At 37.1% G+C, this 18,433-nt stretch overlaps 1 protein-coding gene across 1 annotated transcript in view; it reads right to left on the bottom strand.

The window, feature by feature from the left end:
- The window catches only part of SPTLC3 (serine palmitoyltransferase long chain base subunit 3), a 136,297-nt gene that overhangs the window by 78,072 nt on the left and 39,792 nt on the right, over nt 1–18,433 (bottom strand). Inside the window, exons 3-4 of the mRNA XM_032461815.1 lie at nt 15,737–15,891; nt 14,946–15,094 (exon numbers count right to left, since the gene is read on the bottom strand). Coding sequence (XP_032317706.1) covers nt 14,946–15,094; nt 15,737–15,891 — 304 coding nt within the window. The remainder of the gene's footprint in view (nt 1–14,945; nt 15,095–15,736; nt 15,892–18,433) is intronic.

The following is an 18,433-nucleotide window of genomic DNA, read 5'->3' as shown; positions in this document are numbered from 1 at the left end:
ACTTTATTATCAAAGATACAGAGTAAAAAGAGAAACTGAAATTTAAAGATAAAAATGTGGGCGCATGATCACTTGTCAGGTTTGTTTTTATCTACAGACACTGCAACCCAAAGGGAATGGCTCCAACAACGAGTGGTGAAAAGACAATTATCTTGGGCATGAGCAGAGTTGGTTCTGACTCCAGCTCTTCCACTGAACAGCTGGGTGGCCCCTGGCTGCCTCTCCTCGCAGTTTCTGGAGAGGGTGGGAGAGGTGCTGTTTTAGGGCTCCCTGACGTTGGGAGGGCTCTTTCGCCCACTTAGAACGGTCTTCTTGTATCTCCCACTCTTTGCGATCCACCTAACATGACATCCATTCTCGGATGCTGTCTTCAGCTTCCTCAGCTCAATTTTGTCATCTTCTCTTCTGAGGCCACATGAGCTTCATAACATAATGATCACAGCACTTACTAAGTTGAATTGGGTACATTCATGAGGCCATCTTCTTTATTAGAGAAACAGCCCTCAGGGAGCAGATACTGTGTGTGAGATATTTGTCTTGGCAACCGTGGTGCCCACTGCAGTACTGACACATAGTAGGATCTTGTTGAGTTTCCTGATGTCTTTTGACGGAGAATAAAGACAAAACTGAGACTAGAGTAGGGGATGGCATAGGGAAGAAGGTCAAGAAGCCATGTGATGCCAGGGCAACAAGGTGACCAGGTAGCGAACACCAGCTTGAAAACACCAATACCTGAAGAAGGCTTCCAGCAAGGATGGAGGGTGCTCAAACTTTGTCAACATGGCAACTTTCCCCATGAGACTTTCCTGTCCATAGCTTAAGGGATAACTGTGCCCTGGCCCAGTCACACAGAAGTGCATGAGTAAAAGTTCACAATGAATCTTCATAATGTCTTCCTTCACCTCCATTTTCCCCAAATCTGCCATTCCAGGGTTTTGTTTATTGCAGTCGTATCACTTAAAAGTCCTTAGGATAGTATGGGATGTGTTGTAAATAATTAAACAGCCAACCAACTGATAAGGAGTGGGTGTGTCTATGAACAGCCTGGGAAATTGCCCTCTACAAGTTCTCTTTCACTAGGCCAGACTTAGAAGAAGGGAAGAAATGAAGGTGACTGTATTAGGTCTCCAGAAACCAGCCTTCTTCTGAGTTTTTGGTTACCATTGGTTAGTAAAGTAATTTTTAATATGCCAGTTTCTATGACCTGACGTCTCAAGATGAGTTACAAGTTATGAGGGGTTTTGCACCGAGGGGATTACCTTCAATTTATAGAAAACAATAGACTCCATTCCCAACCCCCATTATCATAAAATTTACGTTTAATATTCATAGCTCAAATTCCATCAACAGATTTGAGAAATCCTCAGGATGGCTGGACATTTTCTACTCCAGGAAACCATGTCTTTAACAGTTAGACTGGGCTGGTCTGGGGTTGGGTGAGGTTTGTTTGTTAAGGAAAATTTTTAAAATATGGCTTATTCATATTAACTGCTGCTTTCCTCCTCCCATTCCTTGAATTCAATAAATAAAAATATAGGGAGTCCCTGAGGCAACAGAAAGATCCCTACATACTTAACTAGCTTGTTTCCACCAACATTTGGGCTGTACCCTGATTGAACTAAGATGCCTGAGTTGTGTCAATTTGCAGTTTTGGTCTGAGTTCTTGAATGGTTCTAGAAATTATACTCAACCTTTCATTGTTGACATATAAATCTGGGCATTTTTTTAATCCTAAGAAGGCGTAGCTGTAGTCCACACTGAAGGTACAAATAAATTCACAATAATCTTTATTTCTCTTTCTTTCTGTGACTTTAGTCTTTTCTTTAGTCTCTAAAGGTCAACAGTAGCCATGTATAGGCTACTGCAGTGGATCTCCAAATTGTGATGTTGTGCATATATTGACACTTGTTCCTGTCCTGAAGGTTTATTTACCCAGTCAGATACTGAAATCTGCTTTGTGAATAAAAGAATAAATACAAGCTGGATGTATCCTCTTGCCAGCTCTCAGCAGTATTTTAATATGCCAAGTACATGGTATGCTACCATTAGTTAAATCAATAAAAATCAAATTTAGGAAAAAGTACCAATATTATGTTTATGATGAATACATTTCAGCTGATCTTTTATTGATCTCACCTGGCTCATACTTTTTAGTCAGGAAGAGGATTGCTGGCCTTCATATTGACACTGATTAATAGTAAAGAGTGTGGGTGTTATTAGCAAGCTCATTTCACAACCACCAATTCTTCCTGTGCAGCACAAGTGAAGACTATTTTCCAAACTGTGATTGTCATACTTTTCATCCAGGATATCGTGTTTGTTGATTGTTCCTTCACCTTGACCTAGAAGTATGCTGTCATTTATCATGGTAACATGCCAGCTATCTCATCCAGCTGTTCCTACTATGCCATGGCTCTCAGCCCACTTCTGAGCCACTTTGCTTAAACTGGTAATTACTGCATGAAAACCAGCATCAGCCCTTCTGCCTAAAAGATTCCACCTTCCAGCTCTTCACTCCAAAGCTCTTAGAATACCCTGCTCTCCTTCTTATTCCACTTGTGTCCAGTGTGGTAGGGGTGATGGAGCTATTAAGCCTCTTGAGGGGCTTTGTTTTGCTGTGAAACCTTCAAAGAGTCTTGGTGAAGCCAGTTTTGGTGTCTGAAATGTTTTTAGAACATACTGTTACTTTGAATGTAGGTCACAGCTGTTGAGTCAAGAAATCTTCCATCCTGGCTAAGTCCAGTAAAATAGCAGGAATAATTTTTATCTGCCCATCTTCCCGGGCCTTTATTTTTAGCAAACCACTTGCCACCTCTTGGCAGGTTATAACATTAATGGATAATAAGAATCTGATACAAACAAAAGCCTTAAGTCAGGTGTGGACCTAGAATTATGATGAGCTTTCCTGTCACAAATAGTCTTGATAAAAGAAGAATTTTTAAGTGGATTTTTAAGTGGAATTTTAAGTGAAATCATGCTCTCTGCCTCACCTCTGACCACGGGCTCAGTAGAGTCATGCTTCTTCCTTCTTATTATTTTTTAACATTTTATTTTGATGTAATTGTAGATCTATAGAAAAGTTGCAAGAATAATACCAAAAATCCTCAAACAGTATTTACCCAGATTCCCCAGATGTTATCATTTTAATATGTTTCATTAAACATCATTCTCTCTCTTCCTCTCTGTCTCTCTCTCTTCTCTGAGAGATTGTATGTAATTATATATTTTTTTCTGAAATACTTAATATGTTACAATCATTATGTCCCTTTTACCCAAGTATTTCACTGTGTTTTTCCTAAAATCATGGAACTCTTTTATGTAACTATAGTACTATTATCATTGATACAATAATATTTTCTACTATACAGAAATAATTCATATTTTATTCTCTCACTTTAAAAATCCACCTCTAAAAACAAAGGCAAAAGAAGGATGTTGAATGAAGTAACTTATAATGAGGGTCCACTTATATAATATGATTATTTAATTATTACAACTTCACACACACTATATAACAAGCACTCTTAGTCCTTATTTTAACAATGAGGAAACAGACAAAGAAGTGATACCACTCATGAGTTAATACGTTCAGGTCACCTATTTAACAAGGTGATAACTTAGAATGCTGAAACATTTCAAGCTTTATCTCAATTAATTGTCATACTTTTTTTTTTTTTTTTTTTTTTTTTTTTTAGTTTGGTACTGCTGCTATCCAGTTTTACAGAGAACAACACCAAAGCCTGAGTTTGGATCACTTGCCCAAGTTTGTGCAGTAAGTCCAGAGCCAACATTCAGATTCAGCATGTGTGACTCTAGAGATGGAACTCTTCATCACTATTCCATGGCATTTTTCCAATGCAGAAATGTTTGTCAGCTACTAGCCCAGAGAGTACTATGCATTTCTGTATTTTTTTAAGATATTACAATTTTTATTGTGTACATCATAGGACAATTTTAAATAATAACTTATGTATATTCTCCTTAAACTTTTTGCTTATTTTTTCTTCCATGTTTATAGGTAGACAGTCACTATTTAGCCCTTTGTGTCTGAATAAATTCATGATATAGGATGGAAAGTGGAAATTGCTTTCTTCCTGTCTTTCAAAAAAGCTTACACAAGTTGAAGGGATTACACTAGGTGTACTCAATGGACAGAAATCAGGGTATCTGGGAAGCAGAGAGGGCAAGGGGAATTTGATTAAAACTGGGGTAAACTGATCCAGGTACTTCTTTTTTATTGAATTCAAGATTCTTTAAATTCTATAGTGCTTTAAAATGTTCAAAAGTTTCACACATATGATTTCAAAATCCCACATATGGGTTTAATCCCATAATAACTATTTTTTCCTTCTATTCCTGTATTAGCCCTTGCTCTTCCCTCTTCCCACTGGTAACCACTGGTTTGTTCTCTGTATCTGTGAGCCTGCCATTTTCTTTTGTTTGTTTTATTCCCTAGCTTGAATTTTTTAGATTTTTTTTTAGATTCCATGTGCTTCTCTTGGTGGTAGCTGCCTGGGGACAGTTGCAAGTTGCATGAGGGTAGACTGAGTGCTAGACACTGGGCTTTGTATCCTTGTTAGATGCTCCTCAGCCCCCAGCATGAGACAGAAATACTTGGGCTGGCTGGACCACTGGGACTGTGTTCACTGAAGCTGTGTGCTTCTTAACAGGGGACTAAAGACTAGGGAGACATTCCTAATGTTTGGGAGATGCATCATTCTCTAGAATTGTTGCTCTATCTTGATGAATGGTAGCCCTAAAATGGACTACAATAAAATAGCTAGATTGGGGATTGGAGTCAAATTTAACTTGTTAAAAAAACAAAAAATACTTGAACACTTCTTGCACTCCTGAGTTTGTGATCCACATGACCTTTTCATTCATTATATCTGTGACCTTAGGAAAGTTATTGAAATTTTCTACACTTTATTATGCTCTTTCATAAAAGGAAGTTAGGCAAACACTAGAGGCCTTGTCAAAACTCAGTTCTGTGATTCCATTACTCATTCTCTGTTTTATTTCTATTAAATGGCACATAATTAAGTCTGGAAATGGTGTATAATAAAATGGGTAGGTTCTACCCTGTAGGATGGCTGGAGATTAATATTTGGGCTTCTGTATAGTCTTTCAGTTTCAGCTTTTTACTTGTAGAGTTTATACAATTCTGTCTTGGCTCACTAACAGACATAGTACAGAGGGTGTCCAGGTTGGTGTAGAGTTCAAAGGAATATGTTTGCCCTGAAGGAATAGGAAAGACACATGAACTAGGTAGAAGAAAAATAAAATCTGGATAAATTCCTTGATTATGCAACCTTTCTCACACCTGCTCGTCAACTCCAAATGAAATTCAGGTCACACATTTAAGTTAAGCCCAGTGTATTAAAAGAAACACAGGTGTCAAGATGAACAGGAGTGACTTCAACTATACCTCCATCTTACTCTTTTGTGTTAAAAGGAGGGTACAGAATAAATGGGTAAGTATTATGTTTCTGTCAAGTAGCACATTTGCTATCTCAGATGCTCCCATACCCACAGATAATGGCCTGAATGTGGGAGGTTAGGGGTAGATGTTGATGTCCTTGGTCTTTTTCAAGTTGATATTGAGGGAAGGAGGATTAAAATGGAGCCAGTATTGCTAAAGAGAACTCTCTAAAATGGAGCTGGGAGACCACTGAGGACACATAATTATGCATGTTTCAGCCTGGATTAAATCTGACTTTTTGATCACTTACTGTCCTAATGAAGACATCCAGAACATGTGCCAGAACCTTAAGATACCTACTGGATCATTATCCTAAAATAACTTGTGATAGCCTACCTACAATAACTTGTGACAGCCTACCTGCTTATCAGACCTCTACCGTAAAATAATTTGTGATTGCTATAGGACAAATATTTTCTGACTTGTATCAGAACCAATCACAGTTCTTGTCAGGCATCTTTTAATAAATAATCCTGTGGGCTTTTTTTGTCTATAAACCTGTGACTCTCTCTTCTCCAAAGCACTCTTGGTTTTACCCAAATCTGTGTCTCCTGAATTGCCATTCTTAAGACCCCTAAATAAAACTCTTAGTACTTTGTAGCCTTGATACTAATTATTGACATTACCAGTGGCTTTAAATGATAAGTACAGGTACTGATATCATTGAAAGTTAATCTGTATTCTTAATATATTTGGATGTAACAGGAATTTTAGTCTAAATGGAGTAAAGGAGACTATGGTTTGATGTACATTGATGTGCACTGGATTTGGAAATCTGCACAATTGCTAGTAAATCTAGGGGACTCTTCTCCCCAAGTCATCATGATGGCAGGTACTTAACTATATCTGTCCATTTTTATAGAGATCCAGAGAGAAAATATTGTGGCTTTGTGGGCCATATGGTCTCTTTTGAAACTAGTCAACTCTGCCATTATAAAATGAAAGCATCCCTAGACAGCATACAAAAGAATGGGTGTAGCTGTGTACCAATAAAATTTTATGGGTACTCGAATTGGAATTCAATAAAATTTTACATGTCATAAATTCTTATTCTTATTTTTATTTTTTTTTTCAGCTACTTAAAACTGTAAAAACTATTTTTAACTTGCAGGCAGTACAAAAACAGGAGCAACTCTAGGCTTCATGTATCTTACCTTATGATATTTTTGTAGGCGAAGGGAGGTGGTAGGTGATCTACATATTCTGAAATTCTATGAGTTTCAAAGTTACTCACCCATCTTAGGTATTACTTTACTGGCAACTATTATCCTTATGTAAAACTATCGGCCTACCTTGTTAAATTGTTTTTTGTTTGTTTGTTTGTTTGTTTGTTTGTTTGTTTGTTTTTTGGCTTTGTTGAAACTTCAGGGCCAAATTCTTTATTTGCAGAAACATGTCTGCAAGTTGAAGTTTGGTTCTGCTATAATTTCTATCACTCTCAAGAGAAGGCAATTGCCTCATCAGAATTATAGCAGGTATCAGGAAATTGCCAAAAAGCTTTCAGAAACCAAGATATACGTTCATTTTCCTCCTCCTAAATAAGTCCTCTGAGAGTCCACCTTCCTTTACAAATACTCTTAAGGGAAAATAAAGAGGCTTTGAAAGCAGCTCTTTTACCTCTTTCCTGTTTGTGCATTTCTGTTCCCTTCTAATCTTGAAAGAATCTAATGATAGAAATGAGATCACTAGTCAATTTAAACTAACTCTTGCCTTATGCTCTCCTGAATGTACATCATACTTTCCTAACCTGTTGATTCTTTCCTAAAAGAAGTAGGAATAAAGAATTAAGCAGTTAAAGAATGACTAGTTCTCCACCCCAAATAGCCCCCTTATCAATCCTGCAGGCAGATTATGCAGGCAAGATAACATCTGAAGAGTCAGCCAGCCTGCACATAATGGATAATGATGAAGAATCCAACCTCCTGCCTCAGGTATGATTTGGGTAAGGGGTACTCTTTCAAGCCAGGTGGTTCTGATGTGCATATGCTGTTGAGAGCCATTCGAATTTAAGGGAGAGTCTGATTGGGGCTTGTACTGCTCAATCTATGATGGCTATGCCTGTGAGTATTTTGTACTCTGTGGTCTGTGTTATGTTTTATAATTGTCATTCTGCCTTGTAAAATGGGAAATACTGGTTCTTTTCCATGATGAAGCCCTCTTGGGCAAATTCCATCTGACTGGAAATACTAAAATCTATGATTAAAAGTCTATGAGCCTATGACTAAGAAAAAATTGATATTTTATAATAACACCATGTGGCCACAATATTCTTTAGATTCGAGAGAAAATTGGTTTAGGTGAACTCTTTTGAAAATTCCCAAAAAAAATTTTTTTAATTTTTTGAATATACAGTTAGTAAAAAAAGCTAGCTTGATAAAATATATTTTCAGAATTCTGGCCCTGAGGGAACAAGTCCTTCCAAGAGAACTTGCTTTTCTCTCTTCTACCTTGAGACCAGGGCTCTCAGGAACACTTATCTAGACCATATCTAATTCTTGAGAGTGAGGAAAAAGGATGGGGAAAGAGGTTGTTTTTTCAGTTTAACTTATTCCAAGTGTTGTTAAGAACTAGTGAGTTTTACATGATATCTCATTCATAACTAAGTTTAGAAAATAAAGCTATGGGATATTTGGCTGTGTCTGTCTATATGTCTATGTGTGCATTATATATGTCTTTACCTTTGGGTGGTATAATCAAAATTAACTTGTAAATGAGCTCCACTTAATTGACTTAAAGGAAATTAAGCACTTATATAAATTCTCAGAAGTACAAAAGAAAAGCTAACCAGCATGAATTTCACATGAACTGGGAAATATTCAATATTAAGTTAATATTTGGTATTAAAGTTAAAGTTTATTAATCTAATTAATATAGACATGTCATTAAAGTCATCAATATTAAGTATAACACTTTTATTTACCTAGGTTAAATTGAAGGCAAATAAAATCTTGTTATATCTGTTGCAAATCTCAGCAAGAAAAATAACTTGGTATGATGAAAGTTTTGTAAGTAAATTAAATGCAAGTGAGATAAAAGCTTTTGCACAAATTCTTTAGGAATAATTATATTTTAGGAATGTCTACTTAAGAATAATCTCTCCAGATATTTGGAAACTTGAAATTTAGAGTTGTGCTAAATTAAGCTAAATGATGGAAGCTTATTTAATAACTAGGTCATTTTCAAACAAAATAATTATTGAACATTGGCTTTTCTTTGCAGAGAAACTAAAGGTATTTGGACTATTGATGGACGTGTTTGGTACAACCCTGATATGTTCTCTACAACCATATGCCTTTAGAAAGTATGGGTATTTACATTTATCAATCTACAGAATGCTAATATAAGATGGTTCATAATTGCTTACTTCTTAGTTTTTAATAGAAATTAGTTTTTAAGAGTTGAGGATTCTGATTTAAATATATAACTAAATCTACTAGGAAAAATAAAGGAAACATTTTAGTATACAGTAGGAAAGTAGGATGTATGTTTTCAGTAAAGAAGTCATGAGGAATGTAATTGCAGTTCATTAAGGGAAAAGAAAGTAATGTTGTTCTAGGGCTGGTTGTTTCTAGATGGAAAAAAAAATAAGAGATAAAATAATATGAACACAAAGTGATGGAAGATCTGTGGAAAAGGAGCCCTAAGAAAACAGCTTTGTCCATGGTCAAGATTGGTTAAGTTTAGATTGAATTTAATTGAATAGATTAATTATGTTATTAAAAGTAACCTAGTGCAAGACTAGATTTGTTTTTCCCTCTCTGCTAAGAAAACAAAGTTTTCCTGGAATGCTATCTTTGATAATAGTTTGTATGAGTTTCTGTGCTTTTAAGTGATCTATATTTGCTTTTGAGATCTCTTCTCATTTTGGTTAAGAAATAAGTTACTTTCTCACAGAGACCTATGATCTTATTTAACCAAGGGTTTTGAAACTTTTTGACAAACTTTCCAAATATAAAAATTTAATTAAATTTTTTTGACCTCCAGCTAACTTTGGGATGCCTCAGAGGGCCTCTGAGGCACCTCAGAGAGAAATACTTCACTAATATTATTTTGTATGTTAAATTACATGGAGAGTATTATCACAGGAGTGATAAACTTACTTAGAATATACTATATGGATAAATGTTATTAATATAGACATTCTAAAATTATATTTTTTTCCTGAAATTTGGGTATGTCCTAGTATAATATAATTCTAGCTTGTTATTGTAAAATGTTATGTGTCCCAGCAATTTGGTTAAACTTCTTTGTCAAAAACATTGTCATTAGATCTTTAACCTCGTCTTTTTAAGTCTTTTGCCATTCATAGACAGGTAAAATTTCGCTTTACAAAATAGCTTCATTTTCAAGGAGACTCACAGAAAAGACTTTTTGATAAGTACAGGTTTTTAATAACTTGTAAATCATACCACTGAACTGGGTAAGATATTTTAAAAATCTAATGGAAACTAATTTCATAAAACTGTTAACAAAAAGATTTAATTACATAGGACTGAGTGAACTGGTGAACATGGTTATATTTTTTTATGGTTTCTGTTTGAAACATTACTTGCTTTTAACCTGTGTTTATCAGATATAGAGAAACCCTTTGCCTTAAGTTAATTGTGACTTTGAGCAATTTGGTAAATTATACCTTTGTAAGCAAATTTGAAACATTTATCTTTACTCTCTATCTGATCTCTCCAGAGATTGGAAACTCTTAGTTTCCCAGTAGCTATATCAGATAAATTAGGAAGGTCACCTTCTACCAGGAGCAGGCATCTCAAGGTATTTTGGGGACCTCAAAAAGGGAGCAATTCATGTAAACCTGTATGGCAAAATCTGTGACAAATCCATGGCAAGGCTTTCCTGGCCCTTAGAGGCCTTTTGGGAACCCAGTCTGAGACTCCTGGGAAATTCCACCATGGCCAATTTGGAGGAGGCCATATAGTCAATTGACTAGACTTGTTTTGCAAACAAATTGTCTTCCTTTGGCTGTGTTTTGTGGAGATGAGGGTAATTTTAGAGAGAAAAATATGTTTTATCAAATATTAAATTCTAGTTCTGATAATTGAGGTCTGTACTTACTGCCCAAGAATCACTTCCCAGATAACTCCTTGCTGTTATATTATATTATTATAAAGTTTAATTGAATTATTAAAATGGTACCCTAAGTTTGTTTCTGAAGCTTATTTCAGTAATCTATCTTTGTATGAAGTTCTAATGCCCCATGACCTGCAACCAGGAGATTGTGCATACTGGAAAAGACACAATTTAAAGGACCATCACAAACCTAAATTTGTCAGGTCCTATAACTAGCTCATGCACAGTGCAACTGAAAGGAATTGACTCTTGGATTAATATTTTCACTTACAAAAGGCCTTTGCACTGGGCTGGCCTGTAGAAAGGACTGCTGACCTCAAAATCACTTTAAAACAATGATCAAACAGAGAACCTACCAGACCAGAATGAGAAGACAATATCTGAAGTAGACAGCTGACCCAAGAACCAGACCAGGACTGTATACTAATTACTTTGATAATTGCTCACACAGTTGCTTATGAACCAGATGTATTTCATAACTTTATGCATAAAGTTAATCAAATTGTTAGGTCTATGGTCAATTACTTATATCCAGTATTTCTAGATTACATTGGTTGATTTCTCCACTCCAAGGCTCTTATTGGTTGGCCCTTAGGAAATTTATTCTTGAAGAAAGAAATTATATTCTGTTCAGGACACTGTTGATATTACTAGGTGAGATCCCTTCACATGGCCAATTAATAATACCTGCTCTGGCCTTGGCCATAAATATGAATATTCTTCTAAAATTACTCAAGCTCCATCAGAGCAACAACCAAAACTTCAGCCAAAGAATATTACCTCCCATAATTATGGGATTGATTTATGTGGTTAACACCAGGCTATGGATATTTAAGTTTAAAGGCCCCTTATGTTGGGAACAATTAAATCATACTAAGGACAACCAGTCTAGTAACACTAGGAAATTGGGCTGGGTGCTTTATGGACAATGTCAATATATAATTTTCCTGAAAGATAAGGATTGGTACAGAACAGACTAAGTCAGACAGCTTGGGGATATACTGGGCTGCACCTAATGGAGGTTCTTGACTTAAATTCTTACTAATGACCTTACCAATACTGCTAGCTACATTATTTGCAAAACTGACTAGGCAACTTGAAGCAGTTGATCAGATAATAGTTTTATATGAGATCAATGATTGTAATAATGTAACTCTAGACATGGGAAGAAGCAATAAAAGAGATTTTTTTTTCCCCTGGACCATAACAGACCAGTAAGACAGGCAGTCTAGAGACTTTTGGCTACTGTTAATAAGGCCTAGTCCAGTGGTAGCACATTGAGTGGTCTATCAATAAAATCCTCACCTGACCTAAATGAGAATTCCTATCACCACGGGATGAAATGGCCATGAAATGCTTCCCAGATCATGGTCAAATTTATGACCATTAAGTGACCCTGCCAAATAAAAATTGTCACTTGACATCTGTCTATATAAGAATTAAGTTACAAATCACTGCAGTCACTGACCTTCAACACACTGAAAGAAAGAAGTTCAGGGTGGAGATCAGGAATGAGGCAATCAGTACTCTGAGAAAAAAACTGGCAGAACAGGCCTTTAGATAATTTTAGGAAAAGATTTTATGAGCCCAAATTCTTCCATCTACTAATATCTAGAAAAGCAATTAAATCATTTATGGTGTCATCTGCTTTGGCCATTAAGGAGAGAAATGTATTTGAAAGTCAAAATGGAGTAGCTGTGTTTCAGATTTATAAAGTAAAACTAGGTAGCCATTGTGGGCATGATTTCAGATACATTCCTGTGTTGCTGAGAACTTGAATTTTCTGAAGTGTGTCAGACTAAAATGCCACCATGTATCAAAATAATCATATGTTTTCTTTCTTGGATCTTTCAATGTTACAAATTGCCTTCTTGAACTATCTTTATAATCCCTGAATATAACTACTTGATCATGGAATTCTGTTATTTAAATATACTGTTAAGTTTGCAATACCGATTTCTTACATTACTTTCTCCAAGCAACATTGCTTTATAATTTTCCTTTTTTAAAAATGCTTCCTAGTCAAATTTTGGGATCAGGGTTATGCTAGCTTAGTGGTTGTCAACTCTGGCTGGCCATCAGAATCTCCTCTAATGTCTTATTAAGATATAGGTGTCTCAGCCCAATAGAAATTACTGTTTTCTAATTCATAATCTTCTGTTTTTATCTTTAATAATTAAGTACATTTGCTTTCCTTTTATTCCATACTACACTGGTTGTGTAATTTACTAGCTTCAAACTTTGTTCTTTAGTAAACTAAGAATATACATATTTTCCACTAAGTATACAACTAATTGAATCCTATGGTGCTCTCAAATTGTTAGTTTCTAAGTATGATGTAATTGTAACTTCATTTCCCTATTGATTCAAGATTTACTTAGGAGAGGGCTTTAAAACTTTCAAGTGATTTTTAAAAATGGTCCATTTATAATTTTATTATTAATCTTTAGCTTTATTTCACTGTGACCCAACAATGTGACTTATAGATGTCACTATCTGAAATTTAATGAGATTTACTTTGTGGCATAGTATGTAGTACATTTTTATGAAAATTCAGTAAGTGCTTAAAAAGATAAAGTCATTTTTATGTTTTAAGTTTCAATATTCAATATACAAATATCAAAATAAACTCAACAGCTGCATTGCTAATGTCCTCTTTGTCTTTTTTTTTTTTTTCATTTTTCAAGGACTGGGGCATACTTTATGGTTGGTCTTCCATCACTATTTCATATTTTTATTTTTTTCACTTTTGTTTCTAATCAGGAATGTTAAGTTGACCTATGTGATTTTCAAAGCCTCCCATAATTCATTACTCTATTATTCCAGTTTGTACAGAAGATAAACAGCCATATATACATTTGCTGTTACTTGATGCACAAAGGCTATAGGAGTTTTATCTTATTATTTTGTTCAATTTGAAGTTACTTTGTTCAATTTGAATTGTTATTTGTTGCACAGGTCTGCATAATTACAGGTTTTTAAAGCCCTCTGACCAACTGGTTATCTAAGAGGGGCATGTGACTTATTTTTCATTAAAGGTAAATCCATTTTCCGCAGATTTACTTCTGATCCGTAGACGGGCCTGAAACTGACCTGGTGAGCCCTGCATGGATTAACTTAGATGGGTAACTGCTTAGTAGAGAAGCTGAGCTAGACTGGGAGTTAGGACAGGGAATCCAGCCCTGTGGGCAAGTCACTTAGTCACTGTGATCCTCAGTTTCCTCCTTGAGAAGACCTGTGCTGCCCCTTTAACAAAGGGTTTTGTGAGGAATGAATGAGATGCTATATGAGAGACAAGGTGCCAGGAAGAGCCAAGCTCTCTACCAGAGTAGACTTGTCCGCTCATACTCCCTGAAGTGGGGAGAGCAGAAGTTTGCATCTCAGAGATTTTACTGCTTTGAATAAGAGAAAAATGTTTCAGCCAAAAGAGAATTAAATAGGCAGTCTGCTCCCTCTTTCATGTTCATTCATTCATCATTTATTATTCATTCATTCAGTGCAACAGTCAACAAGACCCTTCCTCCCTTCATGAACCTTACGTGTTAGTAGCAGAGATGGGTAATACACAAGCACAAAAGCAAGATCAGTGATGGGCATCGTTAAGAAAAGTGGGAGAAAGAGCCAAGTGCAAATGGGAAGTTGTTCAATGGGCACAAAGTTTCAGTCATGCAGGATAAATAAGTTCTGGTAGCTCATAGAGCCTACAGTTAACAGTACTGTGCTGTGCACTTGACAACTGTGTTAAAGGGTAGATCTCTAAATATAGGATCACTAGGTGTACACCTGAAACTAATATAATTTATAAATCAACTAGACTTCAACAAATAAAAATAAAATAAAATAAAATTTTATTTAGGAAAAAAAAAAAAAAGAGTAGATCTCATATGTAGTGTTCTTACCACAAAAGAGAGAAGCAAACTTCCTGAGTTGATGGATATTTTTATTTCCTTAATTGTGGTGATGGTTTCAAAAGTGTATGCATATGTCCAAACTCATCAAATTATGTAAAATAACTAAGTACAGGGTTTGATATTTTTTTTTTGAATATCGATTATACCTCTATAAAGCTGTGGAAAAAAAGAAAAGTGGGAGAAAAAACCCAGAAAAGGACCAGATGGAGGAGGTATAACAGCTGCTCTTTTAGAGAATGTGGTCAGGAAAGAACTATTTTTATTTTGGAGAATTAAAATCTTAACTATTAAGCTGCCTGGTAAGAGCACAATGTTTGAAACTTTCAAAAAGACCTTCAAATTCCTTTTTCTTTTGCATTTTTATAACAGCTTTTTGAGGCACACAGTCTAACATGATCTGGATTTGAGAAGTCGCCACAAGGAATCTGAGACCCGACTGGACAAAATTTCAAACTAGTGACCGCACATACCCATTTCTTGTCTGGTGCTGCTCACACCTAGGCCGTACGTCTCTAACACATCCTTTACTGTCCTCATGGATTCATCATACTTGGCTGCCAGGCCAAGGAAGTTATAGGAACCCATGTTGATGACATCTTTGATGATTCTTCCAGTAAACCTGCAGAGAGAAGGGCCAGTGAACATAAGGGGCTTGCTCACATAATGTCATCCCAGTGCCCATAAAAGACTCTCACAAAGAGATCTTAGCTTTGGCCCAAGTCATATATTTTCTTTTTTAATTTTGATTTGCACCGTTGTTACCACACATTATTTTGCCCTTAGGGGAGAGTAAGCCCATCATGAAGCTGGGCAGAGCATCAGGAAAAAAGTATCCGGGTCACGGAGTATTACTTAGCCCTGGTTTTCCCTGGGTGCTTGCGTTTGTGACCCCTGTGCTCTGGTGTAAATTTAAGCGAGAACTTTCCAATGAGAAAGAGCCATGGTCATCACTGTCTCCTGCAGCAACAAGTAGGAGGGTATAATTTGTCAATAAAGCTGAAAAGGACTCTTCCCAGCTGGCTCTATGTACCTTGCACCTTCTGATACACATGTCTCTTTCACTACAATGCAAGCAAGCCACCCTTGGTCACTTAAATATTGTGACTTCCCCCAATGGGCTCAGGAAGGCTTGCAAAGGGCTGAATAACAGAAGATCAGCTGTTCCATGCCTTGGTTTTTCAAATCTGTAATCTGGTGCCCATGCTAGAATTTCCTTGAAAGGGTTTTCTTTCAACCAAGCCCCTCCAGGTGGCTGCCTCACCTAAATGTCCAGTTGTAGTCATCTGAAACCCTCTCCATCACATCGAACAGAGCCCCCGGGGCACTGCAGATGGGCCGGTTCCAGTTGTCTCTGATTCTCATGTAAATGTTCCGTGTATAAAAATTCTCAAAGTTTTGATACAGCGGCACAAAATCCTGTTATAACAGAGGCAGAAGTTTACCTTTGGTTCCTCACTTTTTGTATAGTTCATTGGCAACTGAAGGCTAAGAGACCTGGAGGAGCCATGAAAATATTTCATCTCAAATATTCTGAGCAAGGGTACCTGGGGAAAGGGACAGGCAGTGTCAACAAATATCTCTGTGAGGTTTCCACCCCCAAAGGACTTACATTTTAGTGGGGAAGTGAAAAATGTTACAAATAAGGATCACAAATATGACAGCACCATACCAGACCTAAATGAATGCAGGAGACAAGGAACTCCTGTCAGTTCCATCCAAAGGGTAACAGATTTTATGTCTAAAGCAATTTACTTGGAAAAAAATTGTTGGATGATAATTTGGTCTTAACCCTGTTGAACATGAGTCTCCCCATTTGTTATGTTTTTAGACATGGGGATGAACTTGAGCTGTTGGCTCTGTTGGTATAACTGCTGGTAGGTGACTGAGGGCCCAGAATCTGAGTTGAAGAGCTTGTGAAGACACCTGGCTTATCTCAAAGGCACAGCCCTGTTTTGCTGTATAAAGTCTCATCCATGCCCAAGGCATTGCTGTTCAACTGAGGCTCAGAGCAAGACACATCTTACTGTGGCATCTAACTGCAAATAGTAAGTACAAGGCAAAAAATGTAAGACCTTGGCCAAAGCCATGTACTAAAGGTGATTGTAAGATTTGATCCATAGGAAGAGGCACATTTTGCTGGAGGAATCAAGTGGCTTTCTGTAGGAGGGGCCTTGGAGATGGGCACTGAAGGTGGAATGAGGTTGCCACAGGCAGGAATGCTTGGCGAGGGTCCTTGGGGTGAACAGGTCTCTTTGCTGGAAATTTGGGGTGTATTTGAGAAGAATGAGTAGAATAAAACACAAGGTGAAGACTGTCCCTCTATGTTCAGAGCCTATAATGGCTCCCATCTCACTTGGAGCTAAAGCCAAGTTCTGACTGGTCTGGTCCCTGCTTCCTCTCTGATTCCCTTATTTGCCCTGCAATGTCAGCTGGGCACAGAGAATGGGAGCCGTACGTGTCCATAGGAAGAACTTGGAAATTATCCTGGAGGCAGCAGGGAGCCACTCAATAATAGGGAGTGAGCTTCCCATCCTCCCTCCCATCTTCTCTGATTTATTTGCTCTCCTTCCCCTTAGGGAATGGAGCTGATTTCCTGAAGGAACAAGGAAGACCCTGGGGAAAGTCTTTGTGGAAGACCTTCTTATGCTACTCCTCTGGCCCGCTTATCTTCTGAGCTGGTCCAGTCTGGAGGGAAAATATAGAATCTGCATCTTTTGTGGCTTGGTGGCTGCATCCTAGCCACAGTGTTTTCTATCACTTCACCTTTTGGTTTTTAGTGACAACAATATCATATCTGGGGGGAAATTGTAATTATCTACAAGAAAGAATGTTCACAACAACACACTGGGGGTCATCTACTGCATGTGAATTTGAAGGATGGTTGAGCAATTCTCCTGGCTACTTGCTCAGAGATCCAGAATTTCTACCTATGAGGAAATGAGCAGGTAGCTCTTGATTGAGATACATGCTCTGAGGGCAAGACAAAGGGATTCTAACCAATTCTGCAGGGTCAGTAAAGACTTTCTGCCAGGGAATGATCTCCACACTCAATAGAAACTTTTATCAATTAGGTACTTGAAACATCTCTGTCAAAGGGATGGGCCAGTTTTTTTTTACCACATGGAGCAGCCATTGCTTGGTGGGTGGTGTGAACACTAACTCAGATCTGAATTTCACACTCAGCAGTCTACATGTTCCTGAATGGGACGGTGGAGTTTGAAACCTGCTTAGAATTCAAGATCTGGCCCAGGGAGGAGGGGTTGCTTCTGGGGCACTGTCCTATTTCTCTGTAACTGTGAGGCTCCATGCCTCTGTGTGGGTGTATTTTGACCCCACCTCATTCCTCTGTGCACTAGCAAGGTTTCTTCAGGAGCAGTCAACACCTTCAAAAAGTCACTGAACTCTAGTCTCAGGTAAGCCTCCCACAGCATTTTAACTATACTATAAAATGAATCTGGACTAGATATTGCAAAAGCAGAATCATTAAAATAGGATATATCTTTATCTGTCTGTAGATTACTTATCACTTGGCCTACTTACCATCTTTATTTTTCTTCCTTACACAAAAGGCTAAATATGACTGAACCCCAGCCACAAGGATAAAATCACTTTGGGGAGTATGGTGTACATGTGTTGAGCAAAGTCTAACAATTCAGCCACAAAAGTGGCTTTGTTTCTTCTACAATATGACAAACTTTTTCATCCCAGTTAGAAGTTTATAAGGTACTTTATAAATTTCCAAGTGTTACAGACATTTTTTTAATCCTACATTTGTAGACAAATCAATAGAAAGTCAGAAAATTCAAGTGGACAAATTGAGAATTGTACCATGCTTCAGGGCTAGGTGTTTAAAAGGAAGTGAGGAGAACATATCCATGGCCCAATGTAAGAAATACTACCAAATTTGGAAGCATATCCCTTCTCATTTGATTTAACACATGCTCATTCAGCAGCAGAC

The sequence above is a fragment of the Camelus ferus genome, chromosome 19, assembly GCF_009834535.1.
Source record: "Camelus ferus isolate YT-003-E chromosome 19, BCGSAC_Cfer_1.0, whole genome shotgun sequence".
In the NCBI taxonomy this organism is placed as follows: domain Eukaryota; kingdom Metazoa; phylum Chordata; class Mammalia; order Artiodactyla; family Camelidae; genus Camelus; species Camelus ferus.
Note: the sequence above shows the minus strand (reverse complement) of the source record. Positions and strands in the feature narration are given on the sequence as shown.